This window comes from Myotis daubentonii, chromosome 15 (genome assembly GCF_963259705.1).
Source record: "Myotis daubentonii chromosome 15, mMyoDau2.1, whole genome shotgun sequence".
NCBI classification, from domain to species: Eukaryota; Metazoa; Chordata; class Mammalia; order Chiroptera; family Vespertilionidae; genus Myotis; species Myotis daubentonii.
Window position 1 is genome coordinate 4,840,652 of NC_081854.1, and position 16,101 is coordinate 4,856,752.

The 16,101-nt window shown below is 39.4% G+C and overlaps 1 protein-coding gene and 1 pseudogene across 1 annotated transcript; one reads left to right on the forward strand and one right to left on the reverse strand.

The window, feature by feature from the left end:
- Positions 1–2,295: 2,295 nt before the first annotated feature.
- LOC132216093 (zinc finger protein 615-like) lies at positions 2,296–15,772 on the reverse strand. Its single transcript, XM_059665177.1, has 4 exons — positions 14,904–15,772; positions 13,640–13,766; positions 13,280–13,375; positions 2,296–4,975 (listed from the first exon to the last, which is right to left on the reverse strand). The coding sequence occupies exons 1-4, from the start codon at positions 14,916–14,918 to the stop codon at positions 3,228–3,230; spliced, it is 1,986 nt and encodes a 661-aa protein (XP_059521160.1). The 5' UTR covers positions 14,919–15,772; the 3' UTR covers positions 2,296–3,227.
- LOC132216155 (small ribosomal subunit protein uS14-like) lies at positions 15,578–15,748 on the forward strand (annotated as a pseudogene).
- Positions 15,773–16,101: the final 329 nt, after the last annotated feature.

Genomic DNA, 16,101 nt, shown 5'->3' on the forward strand with positions numbered 1-16,101 from the left:
CCAACTCATGACCCCTTGCTTCGAGGGCCAACGCTCTAACCACTAAGCCCACCAGCAGGGCTATAACACACACTTTTGTAACTTTAGGGGAGTTAATTACTTTGAAAAACCAGGAGACTAAAAAAGTTGAAATAAAACTTGATAGTTTTTTCAACGCATGATTACCTAAAGCAAGCGCTTTGACATTGAACATAAATGTCACACCACAATGGGAATGTCTGGATATATCATCACCCAAAGACAATTAAATAGTAAAATATGTTTGCTTCACCACAATGGGAATGTCTGGATATATCATCATCCAAAGACAATTAAATAGTAAAATATGTTTGCTTCACCACAATGGGAATGTCTGGATATATCATCACCCAAAGACAATTAAATAGTAAAATATGTTTGCTTCACCACAATGGGAATGTCTGGATATATCATCACCCAAAGACAATTAAATAGTAAAATATGTTTGCTTCACCACAATGGGAATGTCTGGATATATCATCATCCAAAGACAATTAAATAGTAAAATATGTTTGCTTCACCACAATGGGAATGTCTGGATATATCATCATCCAAAGACAATTAAATAGTAAAATATGTTTGCTTCACCACAATGGGAATGTCTGGATATATCATCATCCAAAGACAATTAAATAGTAAAATATGTTTGCTTCACCACAATGGGAATGTCTGGATATATCATCATCCAAAGACAATTAAATAGTAAAATATGTTTGCTTCACCACAATGGGAATGTCTGGATATATCATCATCCAAAGACAATTAAATAGTAAAATATGTTTGCTTCACCACAATGGGAATGTCTGGATATATCATCACCCAAAGACAATTAAATAGTAAAATATGTTTGCTTCACCACAATGGGAATGTCTGGATATATCATTATCCAAAGACAATTAAATAGTAAAATATGTTTGCTTCACCACAATGGGAATGTCTGGATATATCATCATCCAAAGACAATTAAATAGTAAAATATGTTTGCTTCACCACAATGGGAATGTCTGGATATATCATCACCCAAAGACAATTAAATAGTAAAATATGTTTGCTTCACCACAATGGGAATGTCTGGATATATCATTATCCAAAGACAATTAAATAGTAAAATATGTTTGCTTCACCACAATGGGAATGTCTGGATATATCATCATCCAAAGACAATTAAATAGTAAAATATGTTTGCTTCACCACAATGGGAATGTCTGGATATATCATCACCCAAAGACAATTAAATAGTAAAATATGTTTGCTTCACCACAATGGGAATGTCTGGATATATCATCACCCAAAGACAATTAAATAGTAAAATATGTTTGCTTCACCACAATGGGAATGTCTGGATATATCATCATCCAAAGACAATTAAATAGTAAAATATGTTTGCTTCACCACAATGGGAATGTCTGGATATATCATCATCCAAAGACAATTAAATAGTAAAATATGTTTGCTTCACCACAATGGGAATGTCTGGATATATCATCACCCAAAGACAATTAAATAGTAAAATATGTTTGCTTCACCACAATGGGAATGTCTGGATATATCATCATCCAAAGACAATTAAATAGTAAAATATGTTTGCTTCACCACAATGGGAATGTCTGGATATATCATCATCCAAAGACAATTAAATAGTAAAATATGTTTGCTTCACCACAATGGGAATGTCTGGATATATCATCATCCAAATACAATTAAATAGTAAAATATGTTTGCTTCACCACAATGGGAATGTCTGGATATATCATCATCCAAAGACAATTAAATAGTAAAATATGTTTGCTTCACCACAATGGGAATGTCTGGATATATCATCATCCAAAGACAATTAAATAGTAAAATATGTTTGCTTCACCACAATGGGAATGTCTGGATATATCATCATCCAAAGACAATTAAATAGTAAAATATGTTTGCTTCACCACAATGGGAATGTCTGGATATATCATCATCCAAAGACAATTAAATAGTAAAATATGTTTGCTTTTACTAGTATAAAATTTAAATTTTGTTTTTTTTTTAAGAACATTACTTATTTAGTTAAATAAAGTGTACATTCAGAAAAAAATATTTCTATTTAGACTGCATACTTATTAGAGTCTCAAAACTACAGTGCGTATATAGCAATAATGCATACAGAAAACTTTTGTGAAATTAAACTTTTCATATAATTTTAAATATTGTTGCGTTACATAGGTCCCCCTTTTTCCACCATTGACCCCCTACAGCCCCCCACCTCCTGCCTTCACCACCCTATTGTCTGTGTCCATGGGTTATGCACATATGCATACAAGTCCTTTGGTTGATTACCTCTCACCCACCCACCCACCCTCCCACCACCTTCCTGACAAGTTTCCACACTTTGTTTAATGCTTCCATGTCTCTGGATCCACTCTGTTCATCAGTTTACTTGTTACTTAGATTCCAAATATGAGTGAGATCATGTAATATTTATCCTTCTATGACTGACTGACTTCACTTACCATGATACTCTCCAGGTCCCTCCATGCTGTCTTAAAGGGTAAGAGATTCTTCTTTTTTTATGCTGCATACTTTTTTTATGCTGCATAGTATTCCTTCATATAAACGTTCCCCAGCTTTTTTATCCACTCATCTTCTGATTAGTCCATTATGTTGGTTTTACAGCATAAGGTTTCTCTTAAGTATGAGTTCACGGATGTAAAGTGAGATCGCTCTGCACAGTGAAGTCTTTTCCATATCCATTACACACATCGGGCTCCCCTCCTATATATTTTTTGCTGATGTCTGATGAGATGACTCTTCACTGTAAGACCTTTCCCACATTCACTACACACATTAAGGTCTCTCTCCTGTATGAAACCGTTGATGTAAAATCAGCTGCATCTTTCTTGAGAAGCCTTTTCCACATTCGCTGCATACCTGGGGTCTCTCTCCTGTGTGAGTTTGCTGGTGTAAAATCCAAGAACTCTTCACAGTAAAGCCTTTCCCACATTGATTGCATGTATATGGTTTCTCTAAAGTATGAATTCGCCGATGTACAGTGAGACTACTCTTAACGGTGAAGCCTTTTCCACATACACTACACACATGGGGCTTCTCCCCTGTATGTGTTTGCTGATGTTTGATGAGAAAACCCTTCCTGGTGAAGTCTTTCCCTCACTCATTACATATGTAGGGTTTCTCTCCTGTATGAGTTCGCTGATGTGTGGTGAGATGGTTCATCATGGTGAAGCCTTTCCCACATCATTACACATATATGGTTTCTCTCTTCTATGAGACCGCTGATGTAAAACCAGCTGCATCTTCACTGGAAAACCTTTTCCACATTCACTACATACATAGGTTTTCTCTCCTGTGTGAGTTCGCTGATGTAAAATCAGAGAACGCTTCACAGTGAATCCTTTCCCACATTCGTTGCACACATAGGGTTTTTCCCCTGTGTGAACTCGCTGATGTAAAATCAGAGAACTATTCACAGGAAAGCCTTTCCCACATTCACTACATACATAGGGTTTTTCTCCTGTGTGAGTTCGTTGATGTAAAATCAGAGAACTATTCACAGTGAAGCTTTTCCCACATTCATTGCACATATACGGTTTCTCTAAAGTATGAATTCGCTGATGTACATTGAGATTACCCTTCATGGTGAAGCCTTTTCCACATACATTACATACATATGGCTTCTCCCCTGTATGTGTTCGCTGATGTTCAAAGAGAAGGCTCTTTCTGCTGAAGCCTTTCTTACACTCATTACATATGTAAGGTTTCTCTCCTGTATGAGTTTGCTGGTGTCTGGTAAGACTGTTCATCAAGGCAAAGTCTTTGCCACACTCATTACATATATATGGTTTCTCTCCTGTATGAGTTCGATGATGTTCAACAAGGTGACACTTCTGGATGAAGCCTTTTCCACATTCACTGCATGTATAAGGTTTCTCTCCTGTATGAATTTTCTCATGTTTACTGAGATTAGACTTTGTAGAGAAGGTCTTCCCACATAGACTGCATCCATGGGGTTTCTCTCCTGTATGAGTTTGCTGATGTATGGTAAGAGTGTACATAACAGCAAAGCCTTTCCCACATACGTTACATAAATACGGTTTCTCTCCTGTGTGAGTTCGATAATGTGCAATAAAACGACACTTCTGGATGAAGCCTTTTCCACATTCACTGCATATATAAGGTCTTTCTCTTACATGAGTTTTTTCATGTTTCTTCAGATTAGACTTTGTAGAGAAGGTCTTGCCACACAAACTACATTCATGAGGTCTCTCTCCTGTATGAGTTTGCTGATGATAAATGAGGTGCCTCTTTCTGAACACTTTCCCACATTCACCACAAATATAAGGCTTCTCTCTCATCTGAGTTTTCTGATGTATACTGAGCTGTGATTTCTTGAGGAATGTTTTGTCACATTCAGTGCATTCATACTGTTTCAGTCTTGTATGAATTCTGTGATGTTCAGTGAGGCTGGATTTTCTGGAGAAGGCTTTTCCACACAGACTGCATCCATAAGATTTCTCTCTAATATGATCTCTCTGATGATGAATGAGCTGAGATATCTTGACGAAGGCTTTCCCGCATTCAATACATACGTGGGCTTTCTCTATGTCCTGAGTTCTCTGTTGCTTTATAACCTGGGAATTGTTATTGATGTTTTTCATATTGACAGGAAATTTAATTTCAGTGTAAAATTGTTCATGGTTGCCATGCAGAATGCCTGTCCCTTCTCCATTCAACTCAACAGAATTAGTTAAGTTACCGCTTCTGTTTTGGTTTTCAAAACATAAATTTGATTTTAAAGGTTTCTCACAAATCTCAAACATATCATGATTTTGCTTTAGTAGGAAATGACCTTCACTTTGATTAACATTTGTAGATATATTATGTTCACAGCATTGTTCCACACTATTCTGAAGGTTTCGATTTTGCAAGTGATAATGCAGAGGATCGTCAACTTGCTTGAGCTCTAGGGAAAAAGGAGAACAGTAAATTCCGTAATCTCTCATAATCTTAGTTTGAAATAAAACTTTTTATAAAATGTTTTCATGTGAGTAACTATTTAGTGACAATTCTATGTGTTGTAGAATAAGAAATATATTTGCTCTTGCCGGAGACCAATTCCAGCATGTCATAATTTCGAGAGTTTCATCAAAAGATTGATGAGACCTGGGGACTCAACAGGGTGGAGTCACACATGTAGTCACCTGTTGGGAATGGCTGAAGGCATTTCCCCAAACCTGAATAGGAAACTGATTGTGGCTGCCAGACAGTTAAAAGGCATCTTAATCTATGTTATTGCCTCCTACTGGCCAAGTACCTGAACAGCCGTAGGCTAATTCTTCCATTCTATCAATGGACTCTGTACAAATCCCTGACCCTTTGAAGTGTATATCTCTGCCTCACCTCAGGACAAATTGTGTTAATGAAAAGCATGGGGTCCTGGGGACGGAGAGAACCTAAGAAAGAACCTAAGACCTTAGACCTAAGATCTTGGATCTTAGCTCCTTTAGCTAAGCTCCTCTGACCCCTAATGCCTTTCAAAATTATATCTCGTCTCCAGACTCTTTATTAGTCTCTGGATTCCTATTAAATCTACACACAGCCTTCTCCAGATTCCTGAACCCTTCTTGATGCTGGGACAAGAACCACGGAGGTCTTTGTCCACAGTTCTTGACACTGCTTATAAAACCCTTGTAATTTCCTAAGTGATATGAGTATCTTTTATTATATATTTTTTAAAAAGCCTTCCAGCCCGAGCTGGTTTTGCTTAGTGGTGAGAGCATCAACCTGCCAACTTAAGGGTTGCAGGTTTGATTCTGATCAAGGGCATGGGTACTTTGGTTGCAGGCTCAATCCCTAGCCCTGGTCAGGGCACATGTAGGAGATAGCCAATGAATGTGTCTCTCTCAAATTGATATTTCTCTCTGTCTCTACCCTTCCCTTACTCTCTCTCAAAAAATTAATGGAACAAGTATCCTTGGGTGAGGATTAACAAAAACAAAAGAAGACCCTTATAATAACAGCTGAGTTTATGCTCATAAAATAACTTAGCACAAGGTTTCTACATACACTCAGGATGGAGATAGTTACCAGAAAGACCAATTGATGAGAAGGCTGGACTTTCTCAATGACCTCTGGGAAAGGAGAGAGAGACTAGGAATTGAAACTCTATAAAAACTCTTAACCAGATTTCATCATCTTCTGGGTTAGTGAACACATACATGTGCTCGATGGGTGGTTCACTCCAGTTCCATGGGAACAGAAGCTCCTATATTCAGGAATCCTTCAGACCATGCACTATGTACCTATTCATCTGTATGCTTTATAATATAAGTACTTCTCCCCTGAGGGCTGCTCTAACAAATTAATGGAATCAAAAAAAAAAGCTCATGAGCACTTCCAATTTATAGCCAGTTGGTCAGAAACACAGGTGACCATATAAACTTATGATTGAAATCTGAAAGGGTATAGTCTTATGGGACTGAAATCTTAACTTGTAAGGTCTGACACTATATCTGTGTAGATTGTTTCAGAATAGAGTCAAATTTGTTGGGCCTCCAGGTTTAATAATTTGAAGGATAGACACCTAAAAAAAAAAAAAAAGTAATAAAGGCAATCACAGTCTGTGAAACATGGTTCAAGGAGCAATGGAAATGTAAGAGGTTGAGGAAACCAGGATATACAGACTCGGGCAAAAGTAGGTTTTATAGTTGTTTATACGGAAAATCATGGAATAATTAATAGATAATAATATAAGTAGAAACCCTGTGTTTTATGTACTCACCAATAAAAACCTACTTTTGCCCTGTATTTGAAGAAAAGACAAAGTTCAATGATGGGATTGCTGAGATAAGCGGGACAAAGTTACTGAAAGTGAGGACTCAAAGATTACTCCAGGAATTATGTGGTGTGAGGCACTGGGTAGGTGGAATGCAACAAGGGATATTATTGAAGTTCAGAATAAGGGGATTTAGAGTGCATTGTGAAACAAAGTTTAAGAGATTATTACATATCCAAGTACCAAGATGAAGAAGAAATTGGTTGAATGCATAAATCTTATGAAAGGTCTATTCTGAAAAATACAGGTATGGATCCCATCAACATACACAAATTCTTTAAAGAAAGAGATTGAGACTGGTTTTCTTTTTTAGTGGTTTTTTTTTTTTTTTTTCCTGATAATCCTCACTCAACGATATTTTTTCCATTGCTTTTTAGACAGAGTAGAAGGGAGGGACACAAGGAGGGAGGAACAGAGAGAGAGAGAAACATCAATGTGAGAGACACACATAAATTTGTTGCCTCCCACACGCATCCTGACCAGGGCCAGAATTGAACCTGCAATCCCTTGAACAGAAATCGAATTGGTGACACTTTGGGCCAATGCACTAACCACTAAATCATACCAGCCAGGGCTTTTTTTTTTTTTTTTGAGTTGCGTAAAAACTGGATTTATTTTATGCTGTGGGTTTGTGGAAGGGAAAAGCAATGACCATTTTGGGTCACATTTCTGTATATCTTAACGTGTGAAACATTCACCTACACAACAACAGTTTGATAAAGTAAAACATATACATATATAGAGATAACTGAACACAAATATTCCCAGCAGATTTACTTATAATACCCCAAACCTGGAAATAACCAACATCACAGACAGATCAATAGAAAAAGTCATTATTCATAGAACACAATACTACTCACCAATCAAAAATTAACTTAAGTGTTGAATCTCAAAATAACTGTATTGCATGAAGAAAACCACTATTTGTCACACAACACACCTGATAGTGCCTATAAAATTATGAAAAATTCGAACTAATCTATTGTATAGGAATCTTTTTTTTTTAATATATTTTTTTTATATTTTATTGATTTTTTACAGAGAGGAAGGGAGAGAGATAGAGAGTTAGAAACATCGATGAGAGAGAAACATCGATCAGCTGCCTCCTGCACATCTCCTACTGGGGATGTGCCCGCAACCAAGGTACATGCCCTTGACCGGAATCGAACCTGGGACCTTTCAGTCCGCAGGCGGACGCTCTATCCACTGAGCCAAACCGGTTTCGGCTGTATAGGAATCTTTAGTGGTTTTTTTTTTTTTTTAATATATATTTTATTGATTTTTTACAGAGAGGAAGGGAGAGAGATAGAGAGTTAGAAACATCGATGAGAGAGAAACATCGATCAGCTGCCTCCTGCACATCTCCTACTGGGGATGTGCCCGCAACCCAGGTACATGCCCTTGACCGGAATCGAACCTGGGACCTTTCAGTCCGCAGGCTGACGCTCTATCCACTGAGCCAAACCGGTTTCGGCTGTATAGGAATCTTTAGTGGTTTTTTTAAAAGTTGATTTTCGAGAGGGGTTGGGGTGGAAACCATAAATGTGAAATGTGAAAAACATCAATTGGTTGTCTCCCATACAAGCCCCAACCCAAAGATTGAACCCACAACCTAGGAATATTCCCTGACCCCCAACAGGAGTGAACCTCCAACAATTTTATGTACAGGTCAACTCTCCAACAGAGCCACATTGGCCAGGGCTTTATTTATTTATTTTTTTACTGAAAAAAAAAAATTTTTTTTTAAGATAGAGGAAGATGATGGAGAGAAAGAAACATCGATATGAAAGGAAAACTTTGATCAGCTGCCTTCTGCATGCCTCTAACACAGCAGTTCTCAACCTGTGGGTCGCGACCCCTTTGGTGGTCGAACGACCCTTTTCACAGGGGTTGCCTAAGACCACCCTGCATATCAGATATTTACATGACGATTCATAACAGTAGCAACATTACAGTGATGAAGTAGCAACGAAAACAATTGTATGGTTGGGTCACCACATGAGGAACTGTATTTAAAGGGCCAGAAGATTGAGAACCACTGCTCTAACAGGAATTAATCCTGCAACCTGGACATGTGCCCTGACCAGAAATCTAATCGTGACTTCCTGTTTTTACCTGGTTCATAGGATGACACTCAATCACTGAGTCACACTAGCTGGGCTCCCATTGATTTTTTTTGTTTTTGTTAATCCTCACCTGAAGACATTTTTTAAAAAAAGAGATTTTTATTGATTTCAGAGAGGAAGGAGTGGGAGAGAGAGATAGGAACACCAATGATGAGAGAGAATCATTGATGGGCTGTCTCCTGCACACCCTCTACCGGGGATCAAACTGGCAACTTGGGCATGTGCTCCTAACCAGAATCAAACCTGGGAACCTTCAGTCCACAGGCCGACACTTTATCCACTGAACAAAACTGGCTAGGGCAAAACATTTTTCCCATTGCTTTTCAGAGAGAGTAGAAGAGGGAGGGAGGGAGGAGGAAAGAGAAAGAGAAAGATCGATGTGAGAGAGACACATCAACTCGTTGCCTCTCCCATACATCCGACCTGGTACGGGGAGTGAATCTGCAACTGAGGTACAATGTGCCCTTGACCGGGAATCAAACCCCTGATCCTTTGGTTTGAGGGCTGATACTCTAACCACTGTAGAACACTTGCCAGGGCTTTCCATTGATTTTTAGAGAGATTGGAAGTGAGGAGAGAAGGGGAGAAAGAGAGAGAGAGAGAGAAAGGAGAGAGAAACAGCAATGTGACAGACACAAATTGATTGGTTGCCTTCCACATGCCCGCCTACCAAGGGTGGGGATCAAACCTGCAACCCAGGTAAGTATGCCTTTGACCAGCAATCCAATCCTGAATGCTATAACCATTGAGCACACTGGACAGGGCATCTACCTTTTGTACTGCTGATAACGTCAAAAATATTAGGCTCTCGCCAAAACCGGTTTCGCTCAGTGGATAGAGCGTCGGCCTGCGGACTGAAGGGTCCCAGGTTCGATTCCGGTCAAGGGCATGTACCTGGGTTGCTGGCACATCCCCAGTGGGAGATGTTCAGGAGGCGGCTGATCGATGTTTCTCTCTCATCGACGTTTCTAACTCTCTATCTCTCTCCCTTCCTCTCAGTAAAAAATCAATAAAACATTTTTTTTTAAATATATTTTATTGATTTTTTACAGAGAGGAAGGGAGAGAGATAGAGAGTTAGAAACATCGATGAGAGAGACATCGATCAGCCACCTCCTGCACATCTCCCACTGGGGATGTGCCAGCAACCCAGGTACATGCCCTTGACCGGAATCGAACCTGGGACCTTTCAGTCCGCAGGCCGACGCTCTGTCCACTGAGCCAAACCGGTTTCGGCAATAATTTTATTTTTATATCCTAGCAAAGAATAGTCTGAAAATGCAAACAATACCATTTAGTAAATAATAAAAGAGAATCTCATACTTAGGAACAAACTTAAGAAAAGGAACTGTAAAACTTTTTTTTTTTTTAATGAGACTTAAGAAATTAAAGGCCAAATTAGAGCCCTAGTCGGTTTAGCTAAATGGATAGAGCTTCAGCTTGTGGACCCAAGGGTCCCAGGTTTGATTCTGGTCAAGGTCACATACCTCAGTTGCAGGCTCCTCCCGGCCACAGTCTGGTGGGGCTTGTGCAAGTGGCAACCAATTGATATGCTTCTCTCAATATACTATAACCCAGTGAATCATATTTAATTTAATTACACGTTTTAAATAGGTAAATTGTATGGTATGTGAATTTAATCTAAGTAAAACCATAAAAATATGATGTGGCCCTGCCAGTGTGACTCAGTGGTTAAGCATCAACCTATGAACTAGGAAGTCATGGTTCAATTCCCAGTTGGGGCACATGCCCAAGTTTTTAAATTTTTATTTATTTAAATTTAAATTCTTTATTGTTTAAAGTATTACATAAGTCTCCTTTTCCCCCCATCGACTTCTCCCTAGCCGTTCCAACCCCCCCAGCACACACCCTCACCCCCTCCTACTGTCTGTGTCCACTGGTTATTATGCTCATATGCATGCATACAAGTCCTTTGGTTGATCTCTTCCACCCTCTCCACTGCCTTCCCTCTTAGGTTGGATGGTCTGTTTGATGCTTCTATGTCTCTGGATCTATTTTTGTTCATCAGTTTATGTTGTTCGTTATATTCCACAAATGAGTGAAATCATGTGATATTTATCTTTCTCTGATTATGCCTAGGTTTGAGCTCATTCCCCAGTGTGAGATGTGCAGGAGGCAGCCGATCAATGATTCTCTCTCATCATTGATGTTTCTAGATCTCTCCCCCTCTCCCTTCCTCTCTGAAATCAGTAAAAAAAATATTTTTAAAACATATAATGTGAAAACAAAAGCTTTAAAAAATGAATGCAGCCATTCATTTTCTAAGAATGAAGAAAAATCTGAATTAGGAAAACTGGGAAATAAGTCACATGAAGCAGTTATGATGTAGGTCGGGCTGAAACGCACGTAGCATGCTAACAAGATCTTCTCTACTTAATCGAATGAAATGGTAGAGACCTTTAAGAAGAGAGCTAAACATGTAAAGAACATCCCAGGTGATGCCAGGATGGACAGAATTGAAAATGTATAGTGCAGGAAAACAACCTAAATTTAAAAGAGAATGGAGGAAAGATGATTGCTGCTCTCACACACACAAAAGAGAAGTCATAGGCCAGCTGCCATGATGATGAGTAAAATACATAGAAAGAAAGTGGACATTAGACAATTTTTTTCTACCTCCACGCCCCTCCATCCCTACCCCAACCCCACTGCACTCAAGATTTTGGCTTTAGGGAAGTGTGAACAGCATGAGTACCTTTATTCGACCACTAAACAGTGGATTTATTGTTTGCCTTTCTTTTCTGAACTTTCACCTTTCCTCCCCACCCAAAGAATTACCTCCTCTACATCTAGAAAGATCCATTCACACCAATTTTTCCCAATCTCTCATTTGGTCCAGGACTTCATTAATTAGCTTCATTGATTACCCTTGCCTTTTTTTCCCCTTTTAATCCTGCCCTATGTGTAGCTTTGGGCCAAACTTCTCCTGAAAACTGACCCTTCAAATGAATTTCTGATGATCTCTATGCTACCCGCTAGGAACATCTGAATCTCAGTTCAGACTCAAACTGGAAAACAGTTATATGGACTAGTAAATTTTACCAAACACTAAATGTACACATTTCTTAAGGTAAAACAGGCCAATAAAAATATCTTCCAAATTGAACTTGACCCAAACAGATCAATCTTCCTGGTTCAATTCCAGATACAAAATTGTTTTGATTTTCAACCTCATCTCAAGATGTTTAGAGAGGAAACCAGTTAAAGACACCCGTATCTATTAGTTCCATTTCCAGGTCTCTGGCAGATTCTCCATTAGACAATACTGAGGGAGTAGTCAATTTGGGAGTCCATTTCACAGAACAGAAAGAGGTCAACTCCTGGGAATAGAGGAGATGTTTAATATTGATGAGAACTGAGTATGAAGGACCTTGATGGGACCAAGGCAAAGAACACATAATGCACTGTGAACATGAGGTTATCACGGGGCCCCACCATCCAAGATGGGGTTGGATGTTATGAAGGAAAATCACTATTTTCCAACAGCGCAGGTAGGCCCCGTCGTAAGAAAAAAATGATGAATTGCCTGGCTCAGTGGATGAGTGCTGACCTATGAACCAGGAGGTCACAGTTCAATTCCCAGTCAGGGCACATGCCCGGGTTGCAGGCTCAATCCCCAATGTGGGGTGTGAGGAGGCAGCTGATCAATGATTCTCTCTCAACACTGATGTTTCTGTCTCTTCCTTCCTTTCTGAAGTCAATAAAATATATATTAAGAAAAAGGTGATGAATTCAAAGTTCTGTCTTTCCAGAGAGGCCTGGAAAGTGGAATTTCATAGCAAGAGAGGTGCTAACATAGGCAGAGATAGTGTGGCTGTGGATAAAGAAATAAAAAAGATCTGAGAATCGCCCTGACCAGACTGAAGGGTCCCAGGTTCGATTTTGGTCAAGGGCATGTACCTTCGTTGTGGGCACAACCCCAGTGGGAGGTGTGCAGGAGGCAGCTGATCAATGTTTCTCTCTCATTGATGTTTTGGACTCTCTATCCCTCTCCCTTCCTCTCTGTAAAAAATCAATAAAATATATTTAAAAAAAAAAAGATCTGGGAATCATAGGGCAAAGAAAACCACACAAACAAAAACAAGAGTAGAAAAAATAAATGGGTCAGAGCTCAGAAGAGACAAATGGGGTATGTTATATTCCAAATTTTTACAAAGAAAAAAAGGGTTCTCATATGTGCAAGAATGGTTTGAGTTTCCTCATTCACTGTCACTGCTCTGATGCCATTTCTGACTAGAATGTGACTTCCCGGCCACCCACCTTGCTGGCTCTCACCCCCTCACCTGGAAAGACTGGACAGTGGAGTTCATCCTGTACTATCCACAGTTCCTCCCCTCGTTCTAATTTGGACAGCACGTCTGGTTTGGGGGCTTGATATCCTGCGCAAGAAAAAAACGACAAAAGACTTAGACATACTGAATTGGGTGGGATTTGTCAAGAAGGGAGAATGAACAGTTTTTACAGCTAACACAATAATTTTTCTATTAGGAGAGGGGACATTATAATATCTTGCGTGGGGCAAGAGAAGGATCTGAGATTGCATCATGTCAGAGAACTGGAGTTATTCTGAAAGTTAAGCAGCTGAGAAAGGAAAAAGCCACTAACAGGGCAGCGTCTGAGTGACACAGGGGAGCTGTCCTCACCCACGGACACCAGGTGGCTGTAGGTCTCCATCATCACGTCCCTGTACAGGTCCTTCTGGTCAGGGTCCAGGAGTTGCCACTCCTCTGAGGTGAACTCCACGGCCACATCGTGAAATGTCAGGGATTCCTGTAACAACAACATGCTGTTTAATGGCGTGAAGTCTTTTTTTAAATAAAATATATTTATATTTAGTGTTGACAGTATTACAGATGTACCCCATTTTCCCTTCAACAGATACATTCCTTTTAAAAATATATATATAGCCCTAACCGGTTTGGCTCAGTGGATAGAGCGTCGGTCTGCGGACTGAAAGGTCCCAGGTTCGATTCCGGTCAAGGGCATGTACCTTGGTTGCGGGCACATCCCCAGTAGGGGGTGTGCAAGAGGCAGCTGATTGATGTTTCTCTCTCATCAATGTTTCTAACTCTCTAACCCTCTCCCTTCCTCTCTGTAAAAAAGATCAATAAAATATATTAAAAAAAATATATATATATATATATATATTTCTTGATTTCAGAGAGGAAGAGAGGAGAGATAGAAACATCAATGATGAGAGACAATCATTGATCAGCTGCCTCCTGAACACCCCTCACGGGGGATCGAGCCGCAACCCAGGCATGTGCCCTTGGCCGGAATCGAACCTGGGATCCTTCAGTCCGCAGGCTGACGCTTTATCCACTGAGCCAAGCCTGCTAGGGCAATGGCATGAAGTCTTTTAAGATGCTATGGAAAAAAATGTTATTTTTGTGATCATTTTCACTTTATACGTTGCATCTATATAGTGAATGGGGTTTTATTTTATATACAGTGGGATAACCACATGCCTCGTAAAATACTATTTTTATAATTGTTCATTCATCTATGAATTCATCCAATTAGGTGTTACTATAATGTAAAGAAGTTAAATTTTTTTTGTTAGCCTAGAAACACCTTTCATATATTCTAAGTTATATATTTGAGACTATATATGTATATATTTTTTTCCAGATTAATGAAGGTGTATTTTTTTAAATCCAAACCCAAGAATTTATTTATTATTATTATTATTATTTTTTACTGATTTATGAGAGAGAGGAAGGGAAAGGGAGAGACACAGAGAGAGAAACATCTTTTGGCTGCTTCCCTTATGTGCCCCTGACTGGGAATTGAATCTGAAACCTTTTTGGTGTACAGACCAATGGTGCCACTTGGCTGGGCATGCAGTTGGTTTTCATAGACTTCTGCAAATCCGTTACTGAGGAAAGAGAAAACAAACCCAATCACCTGAGCCTGGAGCATGTTCTTCTGTTCTCTGAAAAGAGCTGGTAACTGGGAGGCTCTGTCTTGGTGTGTTCGGGGTCTGCTCTAAACTTCTGCTCAGAAATCTGTCTTCAGTCAGGTATGTCCCAGGAAATGCTGATACCCAACCCTGCAGCTTCCCCCTGCTTCTTCCTAGAATAAAAGAACATTATTTTATTGTTCCTGGTGTCATCCTAAGATACGTCCAAACCTGTAGAGAATTTTTCTGAGTTTATTTGAGTCAAACTGAAAATAATTGCCAGGAAGCAGAATAAGAACGGATTAAGACTGCTTTACAGAACAGCAGTTCTGCACCTTATTTTACACATCAGAATCAAAGAAAAGGAGGGTTACATCAAATCCACTGGTGAGAGATTAGGGAAGGGGGAGAAAGCAAAGCAGGGAATTCTCTAGGACTGGGTAAAAAGTAAAAGAAATAGTCACATACTTCTTCTACGAAGGTGGGATAGGACAGTTGACAGTTAATAATTAATGTGATGACAATAACAATGACGAGCTCTGAAATCGCTTGCTCTATGGGAGATTGGGTCCTGAGGGGTCTGGAAAAAAAATTTAACCCGACATTCCAAAGGTATGTTATCTTTGGTGCAAAAAGACAATGGACAGCCTGTTCGCTTCGTTGCTACAAAGAGCCTCAGATGGGTCACCAGCAGCTCTACTGAAGCCATCCGAGGAAAGTCGGCCAGGGTTCTCGTTCTTGCTGTGTTTGCTCAAACCTCCACGGTCTGACCCGGAAATACGGCCTCAACCGGTGCCGCCAGTGTTTCGGTCAGTATGCGAAGGACATAGGATTCATGAAGTTGGACTAAGTGAACGTCCATGAATGAGTCATTTAAGACATATACCTTATGACAGAATGCTATCTCTTTTTACAAAAAAAAAAAAAAAAAAAACCTTCAAAAAAAAAAAAGACAATGGACAGGCTCAGTTAAGGCATATAATGACTCAGCGGATTGAGTGTTGTCCCATGCACCAAGAGGTTGTTGCTGGTTCGATTCCTGGTCAAGGCCCGCAAGAGGCAGCAGATTGATGTTTCTCTAACTTTGAGGTTTCCATCTTCTCTCCCTCTCCTTTCCGATCTGAAATCAATAAAACTATATATATATATACATATATATATATTTTTTTTAAAGAAAGGAATTGGAGAGAAACCAAGATGGCG

Bases quoted from the DNA above. Each gene is read 5' to 3' on its own strand.
- LOC132216093 (XM_059665177.1), bottom strand. The intron at 13,376-13,639 runs GTGAGGACAGCT...TTTCTTGCGCAG, and splicing joins CAGCCACCTGGTGTCCGTGG to GATATCAAGCCCCCAAACCA. The intron at 4,976-13,279 runs GTGAGGGGGTGA...CTTTTTCCCTAG, and splicing joins CCACTGTCCAGTCTTTCCAG to AGCTCAAGCAAGTTGACGAT.